The sequence below is a fragment of the Osmerus eperlanus genome, chromosome 11 (genome assembly GCF_963692335.1).
Source record: "Osmerus eperlanus chromosome 11, fOsmEpe2.1, whole genome shotgun sequence".
Lineage (NCBI taxonomy): Eukaryota > Metazoa > Chordata > Actinopteri > Osmeriformes > Osmeridae > Osmerus > Osmerus eperlanus.
In genome coordinates this window covers 12,956,865-12,976,861 of record NC_085028.1, presented here as the reverse complement: position 1 = coordinate 12,976,861, position 19,997 = coordinate 12,956,865, and the positions used below count along the sequence as shown (strand labels likewise).

At 39.3% G+C, this 19,997-nt stretch overlaps 6 protein-coding genes across 6 annotated transcripts; 5 read left to right on the top strand and 1 right to left on the bottom strand.

Moving 5' to 3' along the window:
• Positions 1-180: 180 nt before the first annotated feature.
• Positions 181-1,125, top strand: LOC134029388 (olfactory receptor 52B2-like). The gene has a single exon (XM_062473484.1). It carries the CDS (start codon positions 181-183, stop codon positions 1,123-1,125), a length of 945 nt encoding a protein of 314 aa, XP_062329468.1.
• Positions 1,126-2,314: 1,189 nt separating this feature from the next.
• Positions 2,315-3,265, top strand: LOC134029387 (olfactory receptor 51I1-like). The gene has a single exon (XM_062473483.1). It carries the CDS (start codon positions 2,315-2,317, stop codon positions 3,263-3,265), a length of 951 nt encoding a protein of 316 aa, XP_062329467.1.
• A 1,407-nt stretch (positions 3,266-4,672) lies between these two features.
• LOC134029386 (olfactory receptor 51I1-like) lies at positions 4,673-5,623 on the top strand. Its single transcript, XM_062473482.1, has one exon. The coding sequence runs from the start codon at positions 4,673-4,675 to the stop codon at positions 5,621-5,623; it is 951 nt and encodes a 316-aa protein (XP_062329466.1).
• Positions 5,624-6,750: 1,127 nt separating this feature from the next.
• On the top strand, positions 6,751-7,716 carry LOC134029385 (olfactory receptor 5AR1-like). The gene has a single exon (XM_062473481.1). The coding sequence runs from the start codon at positions 6,751-6,753 to the stop codon at positions 7,714-7,716; it is 966 nt and encodes a 321-aa protein (XP_062329465.1).
• Positions 7,717-9,393: 1,677 nt separating this feature from the next.
• On the top strand, positions 9,394-10,365 carry LOC134029384 (olfactory receptor 8G17-like). The gene has a single exon (XM_062473480.1). It carries the CDS (start codon positions 9,394-9,396, stop codon positions 10,363-10,365), a length of 972 nt encoding a protein of 323 aa, XP_062329464.1.
• A 5,043-nt stretch (positions 10,366-15,408) lies between these two features.
• On the bottom strand, positions 15,409-16,509 carry LOC134029225 (olfactory receptor 52B2-like). The gene has a single exon (XM_062473273.1). The coding sequence runs from the start codon at positions 16,507-16,509 to the stop codon at positions 15,574-15,576; it is 936 nt and encodes a 311-aa protein (XP_062329257.1). The 3' UTR covers positions 15,409-15,573.
• Between the last annotated feature and the right edge of the window lie 3,488 nt (positions 16,510-19,997).

Sequence of the window (19,997 nt, the reverse complement as noted above, 5' to 3'; positions counted from 1 at the left end):
ACAAGAGCTCCACCCTGGAGAAACTAACAGTCTCTTTAATGCTTCATGGTTGACTGTGCATGTAAGGCATACAAGCCAGTGATTCATTTAGTCTCGTAAATGATGTACAGTTAATCTTTTTTATGGGGTTTTGGAAACTTTTTCTAATTGTTTTATTTTTACAACCACACTTCAGCTGTCATGGAAAACACGTCCTTGAACAGTCTCAGTCTCCAGTTGAGCCTTGACCCTTTTTACATCCCACCAGGGGCCAAGTACCCCATATTTTTTCTTGGTCTCATCATCTACTTCTTTAGTGTATTTTGCAACCTGACTCTGCTGGCTCTGATCAGTGTGCAGAAGAACCTCCACAAACCCATGTATTTCATCCTTTTCAGCCTTCCTCTGAATGACGTGATAGGTATCACTGCAATGCTACCCAAGGTACTATCAGACGTCGTGATGGAGACAAACCAAGTGTACTATCCTCTCTGTGTGCTGCAGGGCTTCCTGCTCCACATGTACGGAGGTGGGGTTCTCTTCATCCTGGCAGCCATGGCCTTCGATCGCTACGTGGCCATCTGCCTGCCTTTGCAGTACAACTCTGTCATGTCTCCCAGAATGGTGGGGTTTATTATATGTCTGGTTTGGGGCCTTGACTTTGCCTTGATTGTATCTCTGTTCTCATTACAGACTAAGCTTCCTCTTTGCAGGTCCTCTCTCGTGAATGTGTTCTGTGATAACCCATCTCTTCTTAAACTCACTTGTGACAACACAACAATCAATAACATCATAGGTCTGTTCAACACGGCCGTTATGCAGATCATCAGTGTGTCTGTCCAGGTCTTTTCTTATGTGAAGATATTAATAGCTTGCTTGGCTACGAGGAAGTCAGATGCAAAGAGTAAGGCAGTGAACACTTGTGTGGCACAACTAGTCATATTCATCATATTTGAGATTGTGGGGACCTTCACTATTCTATCACACAGATTCCAGAACATCTCTTCCGACCTTCAGAAGATTATGGGCATGTTGATATTCCTTGTACCTCCGCTTCTGAATCCAATTGTATATGGATTAAATACGAGTGAAATACGAAATAGTTTCCTTAAAGTATTTCAAACTAAAGTGTCAGTAAAGTTCTAGTCATATTGAACTCAATTTGAATATAAAAATGTGTTTGATACCAAAATGGTCCAGTGTATGGAATTGAATGAGCAGAAAATTGAGAATCAGGCAACACACACTGTCACTGAGGTTTTGCATGCCCTTAACAACTCTTTACAAACTAAATGACTAGATTAAGGTTTCAAACTCACGGGCATGTTAAATAAATTACCACAAAACCTTAACCCTTTCTCTAAGTGCGTTTTTATTCATATCCCATTCCCACTGTGAGCATATATGACAAAGCATATAAGTGAGCATCAAAGACAGTTTCCTGAAAGAAGTTAACGCTGTAATCAAAGAAGCATCAATGGTGTGATATGCAGGAAAAACAAAGATAAGCCTACAGGTGTTTGTTATTCAATCAGGCAGCTATGACATCACAGACCTGTGACTTTCATCTGACCATAATATCTATAGGTTACAGTAGGAATGCATATAGGCTATGTGAATGAATAAGACAGAACACTTAACAGATAACAGAAACAGATAATAAGAAATAGCTGGTCTACTGAGTGTGATTGACAGAAGCACATAATAAATCCTTGATTCTTTTCAAACTTAAACTCAATCAAGCCTTGGAACTCTTGACCACTTGTTATTTGATAGCATTCAGAATCGTCTCAATGAACCAAGGTGGTTCAGTGGAGAGCATTTCAAAGTGAATTATGTCATAGAGGGATTCTCAGACTTTACGTAATTATGTCATGTGCCTTACGCATGTATTCTACCTCCTCCATTTATAAATATGGCTGCATCTGAATTAAATGTCATTTTTACTGTTGATGAGTTCAAACTACAAAGAGACGATACTAACAGTGTTGCTCTTAAAGATAGAACATATAACTGAAGGTAAGCATACTTTGGACAACATTCTATGAAGACAGGCATTACTGTTAAGTTAGTGACTACTTAGAGTACTATTAGTGGGTATGAATATTCTGTAAGAAAACAATTGTATAGCCAAAAACAATGTACTTTATCTAATTAAGTCAACTGAGAAGTCAACAGTGATAAGTTAAATAATAATAATAAGTTGATAGTCACCTGTGTTTGTAATGTGAAGACTTAGCCTATGCATCAGATAACATGCATTTTAAACATGTTGTTTTGTGTTGAAAATGATTGTGGACACCTTTGGACATTTTTCAGGTTTGGACATTTGCTAATGGAAGATATTACTCCAAATCTTACATGTAGTTTTCATCTGCAAATTGACACCTTTGACATTCCCAACCCAGTGAACTACCCAGTCTTCCTCATTGGCATGCTTGTCTACCTGTTCTCTATCATCTGCAACCTGGTCATCCTGATGCTGATCATCACCAGGAAGAGCCTTCACAAACCCATGTACTACTTATTGTTCAGTCTTCCCCTCAATGACATGATAGGAATCACTGCCTTCCTACCCAGGCTGTTGGGGGACATTGTCACACAGACCAACTTTGTTTACTACCCTACGTGCTTGCTACAGGCCTTTGTCCTTCATGTATATGGAGGTGCAACTCTTTTCATACTAGCAGCTATGTCCATCGATAGATACTTTGCAATTTGCAAGCCACTGCAATATCATTCAGTCATGACACCTTTTACCTTACGTTTCCTCATATGCTCAGCTTGGGGCTTGGACCTCCTTCTAATCATAGGCCTGTTTGGGCTCCAAGCTAAAGCTAATCGATGTAAGACATTTATTGCTAATGTTTACTGTGACAACCCCACATTGCTCAAATTGTCTTGTGGGGTAGACCTTTCAGTTAACAATATTTATGGTCTTTTCATGACAGCATTTATACAGATGATTAGCTTGGTTATTCAGTTATATTCTTATGTTAATATATTATTGATATGTATTTTTAACCGGCAATCTGATGCTAAAAGCAAGGCAGTAAATACATGTCTGGCCCAGATACTAATATTTGTTTTATTTGAATGTATGGTCACATTTACAATCTTGTCCTATCGCTTTTCAGACATATCCCCAAATACCAGGAAGTTTTGTGGTAGCATGATTTTCATGCTCCCTCCTGTACTTAATCCAATTATTTATGGAATGAAAACAAAAGAACTGAGAACTTCATTTTTAGCAGTAATACATAAGAAAAAAATAGATAACACATAAAACACAAATTATGTAAGATTCTTGTCAGGTTGCTGAAAATATAAATTATGGCAGATACTTGCCTAGTAAGCTAAGCTGTCAATGCAGCTCTGTTTTGAGATTCAGTAAGTTTACACCAAAGTATTCACCTTACTAAATAAAGAATAAATATATGAAATAACAATGAACTATTCTTTTTTTATTATGATCGTGTGTGCTACTTTTGTGTAAAGGGTTGAGTTTATCTGGCATGCAGAGCAGGATAAACACACACTACATCACAATTAAAAAGTGAATATTCTAATGATGTATTAGCTGAATGTAAATGTCATAAATAGCATGTAGGATGTATATTATCAAATACTGGATTTTTAACTTTCTTAAGTTCCATAACAAATAAATAAAAATGTTCTTAGTGACATCTGTTCTTTGAGCCTAAGTATTTCAGATTTCAAGATGAAGAAGAATAAAAGTTGGGGCCATTAAAAGGTGGTGGGGGATTGGATAACAATGTATATATTATCACATGAATATAAGTTGTGTGTATAAGAACACACATAAATGTGTTTTAAATTGGCTGAGTATTACTGCTAGCTTAATTATTATGAATGATACATAGTCTTACAGACACAATAACATTCAGTCCACACATCAATCTTTGTTGTTTGTTCTGTCAAATCACAGTTAGGTTACAGTAGGAATGCATATATGTGAATGAATAAGACAGAACACTTGAACAGATAATAAGAAAATAGCTGATCTACTGATTGTGATTGACAGAAGCACATAATAAATCCTTGATTTTTTCAACACCTGCAAACTTAAACTTAATCAAGCCTCAGAACTCTTGATCACTTGTTATTTGATAGCATTCAGAATCGTCTCAATGAACCAAGGTGGTTCAGTGGAGAGCATTTCAAAGTGAATTATGTCATAGAGGGATTCTCAGACTTGACGTAATTATGTCACGTGCCTTACGCATGTATTCTACCTCCTCCATTTATAAATATGCCTGCATCTGAATTAAATGTCATTTTTACTGTTGATGAGTTCAAACTACAAAGAGACGATACTAACAGTGTTGCTCTTAAAGATAGAACATATAACTGAAGGTAAGCATAATTTGGACAACATTCTATAAAGACAGGCATTACTGTTAAGTTAGTGACTACTTAGAGTAATATTAGTGGGTATGAATATTCTGGAAGAAAACAATTGTATAGCCAAAAACAATGTACTTTATCTAATTAAGTCAACTGAGAAGTCAACAGTGATAAGTTAAATAATAATAATAAGTTGATAGTCACCTGTGTTTGTAATGTGAAGACTTAGCCTATGCATCAGATAACATGCATTTTAAACATGTTGTTTTGTGTTGAAAATGATTGTGGACACCTTTGGACATTTTTCAGGTTTGGACATTTGCTAATGGAAGATATTACTCCAAATCTTACATTTAGTTTTCATCTGCAAATTGACACCTTTGACATTCCCAACCCAGTGAACTACCCAGTCTTCCTCATTGGCATGCTTGTCTACCTGTTCTCTATCATCTGCAACCTGGTCATCCTGATGCTGATCATCACCAGGAAGAGCCTTCACAAACCCATGTACTACTTATTGTTCAGTCTTCCCCTCAATGACATGATAGGAATCACTGCCTTCCTACCCAGGCTGTTGGGGGACATTGTCACACAGACCAACTTTGTTTACTACCCTACGTGCTTGCTACAGGCCTTTGTCCTTCATGTATATGGAGGTGCAACTCTTTTCATACTAGCAGCTATGTCCATCGATAGATACTTTGCAATTTGCAAGCCACTGCAATATCATTCAGTCATGACACCTTTTACCTTACGTTTCCTCATATGCTCAGCTTGGGGCTTGGACCTCCTTCTAATGATATTCCTGTTTGGGCTCCAAGCTAAAGCTAATCGATGTAAGACATTTATTGCTAATGTTTACTGTGACAACCCCGCATTGCTCAAATTGTCATGTGGGGTAGACCTTTCAGTTAACAACATTTATGGTCTTTTCCTGACAGCATTTATACAGATGATTAGCTTGGTTATTCAGTTATATTCCTATGTTAATATATTAGTGATATGTATTTTTAACCGGCAATCTGATGCTAAAAGCAAGGCAGTAAATACATGTCTGCCCCAGATACTAATATTTGTTTTTTTTGAATGTATGATCACATTTGCAATCCTGTCCTATCGCTTCTCAGACATATCCCCAAATACCAGGAAGTTTTGTGGTAGCATGATTTTCATGCTGCCTCCTGTACTTAATCCAATTATTTATGGAATGAAAACAAAAGAACTGAGAACATCATTTTTAGCAGTAATACATAAGAAAAAAATAGATAACACATAAAACACAAATTATGTAAGATTCTTGTCAGGTTGCTGAAAATATAAATTATAGAAGATATTTGCCTAGTAAGCTAAGCTGTCAATTCAGCTCTGTTTTGAGATTCAGTTAGTTTACCCCAAAGTATTCACCTTACTAAATAAAGAATACATTTATGAAATAACAATGTACTATTCTTTTTTTAATCATGATCGTGTGTGCTACTTTTGTGTAAAGGGTTGAGTTTATCTGGCATGCATCACAATTAAAAAGTGAATTTTTTTAGGATGTGTTAACTGAGTGTAAATGTCATATCTAGCATGTAGGATGTATGTTATCAAAGACTGTATTTTAAACTTTCTTAAGTTCCTTAACAAATGAATAAAAATGTTACAAATTAACTCAAATTAGTGACATCTGTTCTTTGAGCCTGGACACCGCAGAAAGTATTTCAGATTTCAAGATGAAGAAGATTAAAAGTTGGGGCCATCAAAAGGTGGTGGGGGATTGGATAACAATGTATACATTATAACATGAATATAAGTTGTGTGTATAAGAACACACGTAAAGGTGTTTTAAAGTGGGTGAGCATTAATGTGAGATTAATTATTATGAATGGTATATATTCTTATATTATACACAATAACATTCAGTCCACAACAATCTTTGTTGTTTATTCTATCCAATCATAATTATCTGACTTCAGGGATTGTGGTCACATGGTTTGCACATATTTAAATAGCACTGCTTTGAGGATATTGATATCTTATTCTTCAGGGTTTAAGACTGAGAGCAAAGGTAAGGCACCACTACTACACAAACAGACACAGACAGCTCATAATTCCTATCCAGATAACAAGCAGACTGGATATGAAATGCACAGTGTTTTCAAGCAACATTCATTTCAATATGTATTCAATTGTACAGTGTAAAATTAGCAAACCATAGATACTTGACCACACATTTTAATCGTAGGGTTTATATCAAATCAAACACAGACAGGCAGATTCCTGCCTTTATTTGTAGTATTTGGGTTAGTAGAAATGCCTGCTCTGGTGTAAATATGTGCTTACATATAGTGTTGTGATAAATCTAATACTGCATTTGATTTTGTATAAATATATTTCCCTGACAGATTTGAACATTCGGCGATGAATTTGCTATCACAGGTGGATCCCCCTAACCAGACCTTCACTTACATCCTGACGATGGCATCCTTCGATATCCCCTCACCAGTGAACTACCTGGTCTTCGCTGTGGGTGTGCTGGTGTACATGTTCTCTTTCTTTGGCAACCTGACTATTCTGGTGCTTATCATCACCCAGAAGAGTCTACACAAACCCATGTTCTACATCCTCTTTAGTCTCCCACTCAATGATATTATAGGAATCACTGCCTTCCTACCCAGGTTGCTTCATGACATTGTCACACAGACCAACCTTGCATACTACCCCACATGTGTCCTGCAGGCCTTCTGGCTTCATATGTATGGAGGCGCTGTTCTTTTCATTCTTGCTGCAATGTCCATTGATAGATACATAGCAATATGTAAACCACTGCAATATCATTCACTCATGACACCTTTTACAATGTGCAGTCTAATCACATTAGCTTGGGGCTTTGACTTTGTCCTCATGCTCATTTTGTTTGGCCTCCAGGCCAGAGCTAAAAACAGGTGCAGGAACACCATGCAAAATGTCTACTGTGAAAACGTTTCCCTGCTTCTCCTCTCTTGTGGTGACGATCTGACCGTTAACAACATTTATGGTGTTGCTATGACAGCGTTCTTTCAGATTGTTAGTTTAGTCATTCAGCTTTTTTCATACGCTAACATTTTAGTAGTGTGTGTTATGAATCGACATTCAGACACCATAAGCAAGGCTGTGAACACATGTTTGTCTCAAATTGTCACATTTGTTATTTTTGAATTTCTAGCCACATTTACAGTAGCAGCATATCGCTCACAGACCTTATCCCCAAATGCTCGAAAATTAAGTGGAATGTTGATTTGGATCCTACTTCCTGTATTCAACCCAATCATATATGGAATAAAAACTAAGGATATTAGAGCTGTGCTTGTTACCCTGCTAAAGAAAGACAATAAAATAGCTCTATAATAATTGTGAGAGGGGGATCTCTTCCCCAGTTATAAAAAATATTGTAATGTTATGGCCTATGTATTGTTGTACAATACACTTGTATCTAAATGAATGTTTTAACTGAAACAGTCAACACACACAAAGAATGAAATAGGCTACTTTATATAAATGTTTGTATGAACAATTGTTGTATCGATCTTAAAACTATAGTTGACACTTGATGTTTGAACCTAAACAAGAATTAAATTGTTGACATCAACACTGGCCAATTTGATAAGTAAGAATTGAGTGGTATATATCACATGTGATTGCTGTTCAGATTCAGTTTACTTCTCTCAGTGGTACCACTTTATATTACGAAAACATTAATAAACACGTAAATAAGTATTAATATTAGCATTTCTAGCATAGCAGTGAGTAGTAATAGTAAGTAGTTGTAATGTCAGTTGTCTTTGTCTTGTGCAGTTGGAACCCATTATCAGCTGCAACTAGAAAAGCAAAATGTGTGACCTTAATATCAAGAAAGTACAGTAGGAAGTACTCCCTTACATACTGTTCACAACTTTTACAACCCAAAACCTAAACTCATTCTCTAAACGTGTTTTTATTCATTTTGTGTATCCCATTCCCACCGTACAGTAGTGACAATGCCAGTTTACTGAGAGAAGTTAACGCTGTAATCAATGTAGCATCAATGATGTGAATTTGTAGGATCATTAATGAAGTCTCCCAGGAGTGTTTTTAATGGAAGCATGGTGTGGTCAACCATTTGCAATGCTTAACAGTGGAACGTCTCTTTGACCTTCTGTAGCATGTAAAGGTGATATGGCATACATGTCTTGTTTAAAGCCCTCGTGATCTTTCAGTTGAACGTTTTTCAAAATGAGTTATGTCATAGTGTTTTGGGACTTGACGTAATTGAGTCACGTGTCCTACATATGTATTCTACCTCCTTTTAAAAATACGACTGTATCTGAATAAAAGATGCAATTTTCACCGTTGATGAGAGTTCAGACTGGTACCGAGAGACAATACTAACAATGTTGCTATGAAAGATCAAACATAGAACTGAAGGGAAGCGTCCTTTTGGCATCATTCCATGAAGACAGGTCTTATACTGTTAAATTAGTAACTAGTTACACAAGCAATAGTGAGTGGGAATATTCTGACAGAAAACTATTTGATAACCAAAAATAAATGTTAGGTTAGTCCTTTATCTAATTTAATCATTTGAGAAGACAACAGTGTTCATAGGTTCATTGTAACTTGTGTGTTTGTAATGTGAAAGCTTCGACTAAGAATGATATAATTTACATTTTAAACATATCCATGTCATGTTGAAAAAAACATAAAAAGTATATCTTTAAGTTGGGGCTGTCAAAAGAAAATGGGGGATTCTTTGTACTTGGTTCCATCATATTACAGTTATCTGACTTCAGGGATTGTAGTTGCATGGACATCACATATTTAAATAGCATTGCTTACAGGAAATAAAGAAGTTATTCTTCAAGGTGAAAAACTGAGAGTAAAGGTAAGACACCCTTCCTACACAAACAATTAGAGACACAGCCAGCTCATAACTCCTATCTAGATAACAAGCAGGCTGCATGTTAAATAGCACAGTGATTTATCTCTTAATCTAATGCTTGGTTCCATTTTGTATTCAAATGTATATATTTTTCCCTGACAGACATTATGGCAGTGGATTTGCTATCACAGGTGGATCCCCCTAACCAGACCTTCACTTACATCCTGACGATGGCATCCTTCGACATCCCCTCACCAGTGAACTACCTGGTCTTCGCTGTGGGTGTGCTGGTGTACATGTTCTCTTTCTTTGGCAACCTGACTATTCTGGTGCTTATCATCACCCAGAAGAGTCTGCACAAACCCATGTTCTACATCCTCTTTAGTCTCCCACTCAATGATATTATAGGAATCACTGCCTTCCTACCCAGGTTGCTTCATGACATTGTCACACAGACCAACCTTGCATACTACCCCACATGTGTCCTGCAGGCCTTTTTGCTGCACCTTTACGGAGGCGCTGTTCTTTTCATTCTTGCAGCAATGTCCGTAGATAGATACCTAGCAATATGTAAACCACTGCAATATCATTCACTCATGACACCTTGTGCAATGTATGCTCTAATCACAGTAGTTTGGTGCGTTAACTTTTCCCTCATGTTCATTTTGTTTGGCCTCCAGGCCAGAGCTGACAACAGGTGCAGGAGCACCATGCAAAATGTCTTCTGTGATAATATTTCTCTGCTAAATCTCTCTTGTGGTGATAATCTGACTCTTAACAACATTTTTGGTATTGCTCTGACAGTATTTTATCAGGGCCTTAGCTTGATTATTCAGCTTTTTTCTTACGCTAACATTTTTGCAGTGTGCATTATGAATCGACATTCAGACACCATAAGCAAGGCTGTGAACACGTGTATGTCTCAGCTCATCACATTTATATTATTTGAAACTATTTCCACATTTACAATAGCAGCATATCGCTCACAGACCTTATCCCCAAATGCTCGAAAATTAAGTGGAATGTTGATTTGGATCCTACTTCCTGTATTCAACCCAATCATATATGGAATAAAAACTAAGGATATTAGAGCTGTGCTTGTTACCCTGCTAAAGAAAGACAATAAAATAGCTCTATAATGATTGTGAGAGGGTGATCTCTTCCACAGTTATGAGAGATATTCATTTTATGGTGAATGTATTGTTGTACCATATACTTGTATTTAAATGATTTTATTACATGAAATAGTCAGCACATACAATACAAACACGAAATAGAATGTTATAGTTTTACAAATGACTTGTATCTAAAATGAATATTCAGCATATGCAACACAAAAACTTGATGTTTTCATGAAAGCTTGGATGAGCAAATGCATTCAATTTCGAATGAATATTTGGGTGTGCTCAAGCCTTCGGCGAGAGCACAACCTTTGTTCTCTCACATATATATTATTGGGTGTGCTCAAGCCTTCGGCGAGAGCACAACCTTTGTTCTCTCACATATATATTATTGGGTGTGCTCAAGCCTTCGGCGAGAGCACAACCTTTGTTCTCTCACATATATATATTTTTTTTCTTTTCTTTTTTTTTCTTCTAAAACTCAGTCAATATTTGGCCTACATAGACAACGTAGGTGTCAAAAGTTTCGTCTTGGTAGCGATTGAGTTGCTTGTATTGGAATTTACGTTCCGTTGCATGGTTTGGGCTTAAGTTACGTTTTTGTGGCGAAAAGTGAAGCTAACGGTGGCTAATTTGCTAGCCACAGTCACTGACGTCACTAACGTCACTACGTCACTAACGTCACGAAAACACGCGTGACTACCTTTGGCAGAACATTCGTTTCGCATCTGTTAACTTGGGGGATAGCTAGGCTAACTATAGCTTTACTGCAAGGCAGCTGCAGAAACGCCACAAGCACAGAGGCCAGGGTGATAACTATTTACTCATTTTACTTTGTGATATGACACACAATTGTGATGTGTAATGTACAGTATAAGCTGATATTATTAAGGAAGTACATCTACTTTCGGAAACAGTAGTCTACTATTTCACTGAAGTATTAGCATCATGACATTAGCCTGTGTTGCCCGGGCAACACATACTACAGTGGTCTATGATGTAGCGTTATCTGTTTTCAATCGTTAAAATAAACATTCCTCACATATACATTTTCGTTGTAGGATTTATTATGACATTAGATTACAAGTAAACGATTTGTGAGTGAAATTATCATTACCTGTGGTTTCAATCCAGTGTATCACTGCAACGCTGTAGCCTACGCGAGACACTACAAAAACATCTACACAGCTGTAGGAAGTCAAACGGCGACAGAACATGTTCGGCACTCCCCTTACTTAAATCAAAAGTCTATCTAACTACTAACCTGAACTTCATTGCCACAGCCTAAACTTTGTCAATCTGTTCATGAAAATAATTAATTTCAGCCTAAACCGTACAACGGAACGTTAAATCCAATTCAACCAACGCAATCGCTACCGAGACGAACACAGCAGTAGTCTAGTACTGTACCGTAGTAGTACAATTTACCGGGGCAGCTTCTCCACACAGGGCTATATCGCATTTTGCGTTGTTACTGACAATGATCGCTACCAGTGAGCTTTTTATGAATGAGCAATTTTCCACTAAATAAATGTCAAGCTTATTTACATTTTTGGGGGCATATTTTCAGTTAGCAGATGGTACTGTTTGAATCACGATTCCATCTTCTACTGCCGGTAACGTCGTAGAATAATCTTCAAAGGGGGTTCTTTATTAATGAATGCAATATGAGTAGGCTAAATGCCTGAAAATATCACGAGAAGGGAAAACTTAAAAGGACGTTTAAGTCATAGAGATTAGGTCAATTTTTACACCGGTCTGCCAAATTTATTCGTTTTGATTCAGCTATGAGGCTGCCTCTTGCAGAGGAAATGAGAAGACATCATATTTAATTCTACACTTCACTCGTATTTTCAGTTGTAAATGAGCAGCACAAAAAAAATGCTTTTAAATCTATGTAATCTTTATAAATAATAAGTATGCATTTTAATATAAAATATACAGAAATACGGACCCCTGTGCAACCGATGCAAGCAAGCACACCCTACAATTTCCCCAGAAATTGTACCCTCTCTAGTTTATACTGTAATGCATGGATGGATTAAGAAACCACGGGCCCCCGGGCCTGGATGTGTCAAGGGCCCCCCTCCCCCCTTTTTTTGTCAGGAATAATATTGATATTGTTTTTTTTAAACGCAAAAGTACTCGAGTAATCAACAAAATAAACTACGTTTATATTCCAAAAATATTTGATAGTTGGAACCCTAGTGTACATTTGTAGCCCACACAACCCCTCTCTCTCTTGAAAAATGACCATCATAGGCTTAACAATATTATATCTTCAATAAATAGTGTGTGTTGGGGGTGCTTAGACACAGCTCTAAAGCTATTGTTTTGCACTTCTCCCTACAAAGTTGAAGGGCCCATATTGCATGGAGTACTCAGCCCCTCTAAAGTCCTATAGTTAAACTGAGGGGATAAACACTCACTTGAAAGATATCATGATGGTTTCTTTCTTGTGACATCTTCAAAGTGAATGTTTAGGCTATTTTTTAGTTTAATCAGTAGGACTTTTGGGGCCCTGTTAAAGACATTAATGACTTAAGCCTAGCATATACCGGCTATGGCGCGTTGTGTCATATCATCATATCAATACAATACATATCAAGTTCATAACAGCGACATCATGCAGAGGCTCTGGGTTAGGGGCCCTCTGAGCTCATGGGCCCCTGGGCCTGGGCCCGGTAGGCCCATTGGTTAATCCATCCCTGATGTAATGGTGTATTAATTTGAGAATTTTTGTTGACTTTAGTTTTGTTAACACTTGATGTTGTTACAACCCAAATAATTAAGCATTTACCACTCAGCACACTAACCAAACAGTCTTTAAAAAATTATCCTTAAACACCAGTTCAGCATAAGCCCTGATGATGTCATATGTTGTAGTTCCATCTCTCATATCTCAAACTGCTCTAAAACGACTAATTACTGTTGAGACCGGCTAGGTCCTAGGGACATGTCATAAACAATTAAATACTTTTACATGAAAATAAATAATATGGTTAAGTTTTTTCACAAACTAATAATTTCAGTTGAGTATAGTGTAATAAATGTTGGTTCGTTTGTGAAGCAGGAAATTACTGCTAGGTGTCAGCCTGGAACAACAGGGGTTTAACAATATAAAAGTATTTATTATGTCTGGACAAAGGTTCTCTAAAATGCATAACCATAGGTGGAATACTACAGGGCACTGCACAGACTACACCGGCATTAAGGTAGGTCAGATCTCTCTTGACCACCTCACTTGGTGAGGTGGTCAAAGCTGGGCCAAACCCCCAGTTGACACGCCAACGTCACTGCAATTCTGGCACTCACTCCAACACGCACCTACAGGCTACGTCACATGTGTATGGGAGACCCAACCAACCCACTTCTGACGGTGCACCTCCTCGCACCCTGTTTTCTCCCACCGCCAGGTAATTTAATAAAGCTATCTCAAATTGGACAGAACAATAGTCAATAATAGCCAAGCGGCTAGACCCTCCCCCGGGGTCTGCGCTTTGGACGTCGTCCACTTTCCGGGGAGAACGTTTGCTGGACGCGTTGTCGGCTTCTCGGCTTAGTTGGTTACGGTCAAGTCGTCAATTGGCAACGGAGCACTCTCCCTACTTTCCCCGCCCTATAGCTGCTACAGCAGGAGGCAAATATTCCTCCCCTCCTGCCACAGGAACACTAACCCCTCGTACTCACTGACTTCGTTGCGGGCAGTCCTTTTGACTGCGAACGCTCGCCACCCGTCTCCCAGAGTGCTCAACTCCGACCAGCCTACCTCTGCTTCGGCCCAGTCCCCCTTTTAACCACTCCTATGCCCCCTATAATCAGCCACACCTGCAACCACTAATTAAATGAGCCCGCAGCTCATTTCTATTACAATAGACTGTTTCTTGATTCTAACCACTGCAATACTGTTAGAATGATGCACTTCTGATCCTTGATTTTTTAAGCAATTATGGCTTACATTATAATAAACTGTCAGAGCTGTTGCCTTAGTAGCACCAACATTTCTATATGATTCAGTAATAGGGACTCTGAATGGACACATTCCTCAAGCCAGGGCAGGTGATAAAGAAAACATTTAATCAATGGACAAGGGAATAGAAAATTGAAGAAAGTCCATCATTCCAATTTATCAGGTTTATGTAGCAATTTTAGAATATAATTGAAACGACTGACAATGAATTTCAGCAAATCTTGGTTCGAACCAAGCTCTTTACTAATTGGTAGAATGTGTTTCACCTTAGACCAATAATAAAACTAAATACATTTCCAGGCATACTTTCCATACATAAGTACAAGTACAAATTGTGAATTACAATTAAATCTTCTAAATAAGACAAAATGCTGAATTAGTATGCATTATAAAAATGCACATTACTGTATATTAAATGTGTAGTAATGATATAGCATTTCTTTAAAATTATTATTGTAAGTAGTTGTATATAAGACAAAGAGAAATATCATTTTAACATTATATCACAGAAGAAAAGGACATGTATTTAGTTACATTTAGCAGACGCTCGTATCCAGAGCGACTTACAGTAAGTACAGGGACATTCTCCCCGAGGCAAGTAGGGTGAAGTGCCTTGCCCAAGGACACGCCGTCATTTTTGCACAGCGGGGAATCGAACCAGCAACCTTCTGATTACTAGCCCAATTCCCTAACCGCTCAGCCACCTGACTCCACCATTTAGTTAATCTTAAGCAGGGATATTTTATATACAATATGAGAAGGTCCAGTCTCAACACCATCTTTCGCTCTCGAAGTTGTTTGCAAATATATTATGTGATTGGATGAGACACAGCTCTCTGCAAACAGATTTGCATAACTGCATGTGATTTCATAGAACATGATTCTGGGCTGGTGTTTTTTCACCACTGCTACCGAGAGAGGCTGCTGTGCACTTGGGAAACAGCACCCATGCTGTCTTGTCTATCGTGTTTGAAATGTTACTGAGAAATATTACTTTTTGGGAGAGTTAATTTTGATCCTATTAGGTCCGTATTGACATGGACCGCAGCCCACCATTTCAATATTACTCCTCTAGGATAAGCTATCACTCCAATACTGTAAATAGTTTCAAATCAGATGACCAGCACACTAGAATTCTGGTGTGTGTCGAATACATTCCATTGTTAACCTGAGAGGAGAGAAGAAACAGACAATTTCACTGAGTAAAGGCTGTATGATAGATGCTGTTGGTTCTGTACCTGTGGAATAATACATCCCTAGGAGGGAAATATTTTGCTCTTGAACATGTGTATCACCCTTTCTCTGATCTCTTTAGTTTTTAGACCATATATGATAGGATTCAGTATTGGAGGAAAAATTAATGTCGAGACCCCTATAAGTCTCCTTAGGTCCGGGGGAATATTTCTTAGTCTGTAGGAAATAATTGTGAAAAGACCTAGACATTCAAGAAGAAGAAAAACAAATAAATGAGTGGCACAAGTCTGTAAAGCTTTGTTTTTCGTATCAGATCCCTTGTTTCTGAAACATGCGACAAGGATCTGAAGATATGTGTACAGAACTGTCCCATTTGCTATCACCTGTGTAAGAGCCACAGTAAATAGACCGTAGATGTTATTGATGCTTGTATCTGCACAGACCAGTGTCAGCAATGAGGGGTTGTCACAATAGGTGTGTACCATGAGAGACCTACAACGGGGCAAACGAAGCAACAGGTAGAAGAGAACACTAATTAGAGTAAGGTTAGTCAGCCACATCACTGTTATGACTTTCATCAAGTGGCTGTTGGTCATAATGACATTGTACTTCAATGGACAACATATGGCAATGTATCTGTCATATGCCATAGCAGTTAAAATAAAAATAGCACCAGTGCCATAAATATGAATGAAGAATGCTTGAGTGACACATGAGGAGTGTGGTAACGTCTTCAAGTCTAATAAAATCTGTTTGATCATCTGTGGAAACAGTGCAGTGGTGCCTATGAGATCGTTGATGGGCAAGTTGAGCAACAAAAGATACATGGGCTGGTGGAGGCTCTTATTTCCGACAATGGTGATTATAAGAAGAAGGTTGCAGAACAGGATGATCATATAACCCAGGGATGCAAAAAGGAAAGCAGGGATGACAGTGTCAGGAGGGAGGTTGTAGCCTTGAAGTGTTAGAATAGATGACACATTTGCAGGTTCTTCCATTGTCTTTGAATCAGGCTTATCTTCTTCAGAAGTGTGGGTACACTAATTAAACATACAAATCAATTAACAAAATTACACTTATTCAAAAAACATCCAATACATTGAAATTGACAAATATTCCTTATTTCATCCTTTTACTTACATCTGTTTCCGCACAGCATAAAACTGGTTCAGTTTATGCCTAGTCTCTCCACTGCAGCACAAACAATTGTTATCCATGACCATTCATTTTCAATGACACACTAGGAAACAGCAAGTTTATATATTGAATGGTTTCCATAGCCACGCAAAATGTAAATACCTACGAAGTCTTCTGAGATGGTGCATAGGTAATGTGTAGCTTCCTAAAAGAACCCATTGCGTCATTTTCTCAAGAGAATCGCGAGGAAGAAAAAAACACGAGCAGTTGTTTTGAGGGTTTTGCCAAGACAATACATTTCAAACTTTTTCAAACACATTAAACATTTAAGACAAATATTACAGTAATTAGAGTCAAACCAAAAACATATTTAATCTGAAATCTGTATGAATATAGGTTATAAATGAAATTTGTAAAAAAACTGCAAAAATGCCAATCCATATTTTTCTAGGCCTACCCAAAAAGATTATTCTGGCTACGCCCCTGCCGTGAACACATGTATGTCTCATCACTTTCGACCCTACCTCTACGGTCAGTCCTTTCTACTGCAAACTGATCATGCCTCTCTGACCTGGCTGCTCAGCCTCAAGGAGCCGGAAGGGCAATTAGCCAGGTGGATTGAGGCACTGCAGAGCTACAACATGGAGATGCAGCATCGGGCGGGACGACTGCACAGCAACGCAGACGCCCTCTCCCGCCGCCCCTGTGAAGAAGCAGACTGCCGTCATTGTCAGCGCCAAGAGGAACGGGATCGCCAAACTCCCCGGGTGGCCACGACTCAAACGGATGAGGCAGAAGAAGAGTGTCTTTCAGCGGTGAGTGATCCGGAGTGGCAAGCAGCGCAAGCAAACAACCCCATCTTAGCTGTGGTGGGACACTGGGTTGACGCTGGAGTGTGCCCTCCTTGGCAAGATGTCTCCGCTTCATCTGTTGAGACCAAGGCTTACTACTCACAGTGGGCTTACCTAGCCCGGCGCAACGGACTGCTCTACCAGATTTTGGTGCCCCGGTTCTCGGGGGCAGCACATGGCAGCTATTGGTGCCCAAGAACTGGCTTCAGCGGGTGCTGAGGTCCGTCCACGGTTCCGTGGGAGCAGGACACTTTGGAGTGGCAAAGAGCCTGAACCGACTGCGGCAGCGGTTCTACTGGGCGGTGTGCAGGCAGGACACTGCACTGTTGTGATGCTTGCACCGCCAGGAAAGGACCCTCCGGACGGTCACATGCTCCCCTGCAGCAGTACCAAGTAGGGGCACCAATGGAACGGATTGGGGTGGACTTCCTTGGACATTTCCCTACCACTGACGCCGGCAACTGGTACGTCCTGGTAGCAATGGACTACTTTACAAAGTGGCCTGAGGCATATACAGTTCCAGACCAGAGCGACATTACAACAGCGGAGAAGCTGGTGTGCGCGATGTTCTGCCGGTTTGGGGCTCCACAAGAGCTTCACAGTGATCAAGGACGAAATTTTGAGGCACAGGTGCTCGGAGAGGTGTGTCAGCGGATGGGGGTGACTAAGACCAGGACAACACCCCTCCACCCGCAGAGCAATGGGCTAGTTGAACGCTTTAATAGAATGCTTGTTGCACAACTAGCTATCATCACCTCCCAACACCAACGTGACTGGGATTGTCACCTGCCGGTGGTCCTGTTGGCATACCGATCAGCAGTACAAGAGAGCACCGGGTGCACACCAGCTGCTTTAATGTTCGGGATAGAGCTGCGGACGCCAGTAGACCTGGCTTTTGGCACACCCCCCAACACTGAACTTCCCACCATACCTGGGTACACGTATCTGCAGGACCTGCAACAGCGCCTGGCCGTGGCGCATGACTACGTTCGATAGCATCAGGCCGAGGCAGGAGTACGGCAGAAGCGGGGGTATGATACCCGCTGTCGAGGCCGCGCGTTCTCACCTGGAGAGAAGGTCTGGGTCTATCAGCCAATACGAAAGAAGGGTGTCTCTCCTAAGCTCACGAGCCAGTGGGTGGGACCCTGTTAAGTGTTGGAGCAGATTTCGGATGTAGTTTATCGGGTGAAACTGAACATCAGGAAGCGGATAGTGGTGTTGCATCGGGACCGGTTGGCACCTTACCGCCCCCTGGCTGAACGACATACTGTTGGGGACCAGCCCCGCTCACCCGACGCAGCTTCACCACCACCTAACACCCTGCCCATCCTACCTGACTTGGCAACTGTTGGTGGTGGGCAACAGACTGTGACTCCACGGGCACCAAGACGGCGGGGGCGGCTACCCCGTCGCTTTACTGACTTTGTTCTGGAGTAGCGTTTAGTTGCTGTGGACAGCCAACACGTTTAGAGGGGGCCATGTAGCAACAATGCTCCTGGCACCCAGAATGCACCTCGGCAGGCAGAAAAGCTAAGAAGTATAAGGTTTTAGCTTAGTTAGATAAGCATTGTTTAGAGGTATATTGTTGTTCATATCTCAAACTGCTCTCTGTATTATTCCAGTTTATGGTTAAAACGAATGATTACTGTTGACAGGCTGGGTCTTAGGGACATGTCATAAACTATTCAATACTTTTACATGACTTTTAACAGTTTATTCACATACTAATAACTTCAGTTGAGTACAGACTGTTTCTTGGTTCTAACCACTGAAATACTGTTAGAATGATGCACTTCTGATCATTGATTTTTTAAGCAATTTATTATTATAATAAACTGTTGGAGCTGTTGCCTTAGTAGCACCAATGTTTCTATATGATTCAGGGAGTCTGAATGGACACATTCCTCGAGTCAGGGCAGGTGATCAAGAAAACAGATCATTCAATCAATGGACAGGGGAATAGAAAATTGAAGAAAGTCCATCATTCCAATTTATCAGGTTTATGTAGCAATTTTAGAATATAATTTAAATGATTGACAAAGAATTTCAGCAAATCTTACAACCAAGCTCATTACTAATTGTTAGAATTTTTTAATAAACTATCTGTTTAACCTTAGACATATAATAAACAATTTCCAGGCATACATTCCATACAAAAGTAAAAACACAAATTGGGAATTACAATTAAAGCATTTCCTACGCAAATAAGAAAAAATGCAGAATTAGTATTCATTATGAAAATGTACATTACCGTAAATTAAATGTGTAGTAATGATATAACATTTCTGTAAAATTATTATTGTAAGTAGTTGTAGATAAGACAAAGAGAAATATCATTTTAACATGATATCACAGCAAAAAATTACATGTATTTAGTTCATCTTAAGCAGGGATATTTTATATACAATATGAGAAGGTCCAGTCTCAACACCGTCTTTCGCTCTCGAAGATGTTTGCAAATATATTATGTTATTGGATGAGACACAGCTCTCTGCAAA

What these genes read in the sequence shown, in the direction of transcription:
- LOC134029388 (XM_062473484.1), top strand. Translation starts at nt 181, where the DNA reads ATGGAAAACACGTCCTTGAACAGTCTCAGTCTCCAGTTGAGCCTTGAC.
- LOC134029387 (XM_062473483.1), top strand. Translation starts at nt 2,315, where the DNA reads ATGGAAGATATTACTCCAAATCTTACATGTAGTTTTCATCTGCAAATT.
- LOC134029386 (XM_062473482.1), top strand. Translation starts at nt 4,673, where the DNA reads ATGGAAGATATTACTCCAAATCTTACATTTAGTTTTCATCTGCAAATT.
- LOC134029385 (XM_062473481.1), top strand. Translation starts at nt 6,751, where the DNA reads ATGAATTTGCTATCACAGGTGGATCCCCCTAACCAGACCTTCACTTAC.
- LOC134029384 (XM_062473480.1), top strand. Translation starts at nt 9,394, where the DNA reads ATGGCAGTGGATTTGCTATCACAGGTGGATCCCCCTAACCAGACCTTC.
- LOC134029225 (XM_062473273.1), bottom strand. Translation starts at nt 16,509, where the DNA reads ATGGAAGAACCTGCAAATGTGTCATCTATTCTAACACTTCAAGGCTAC.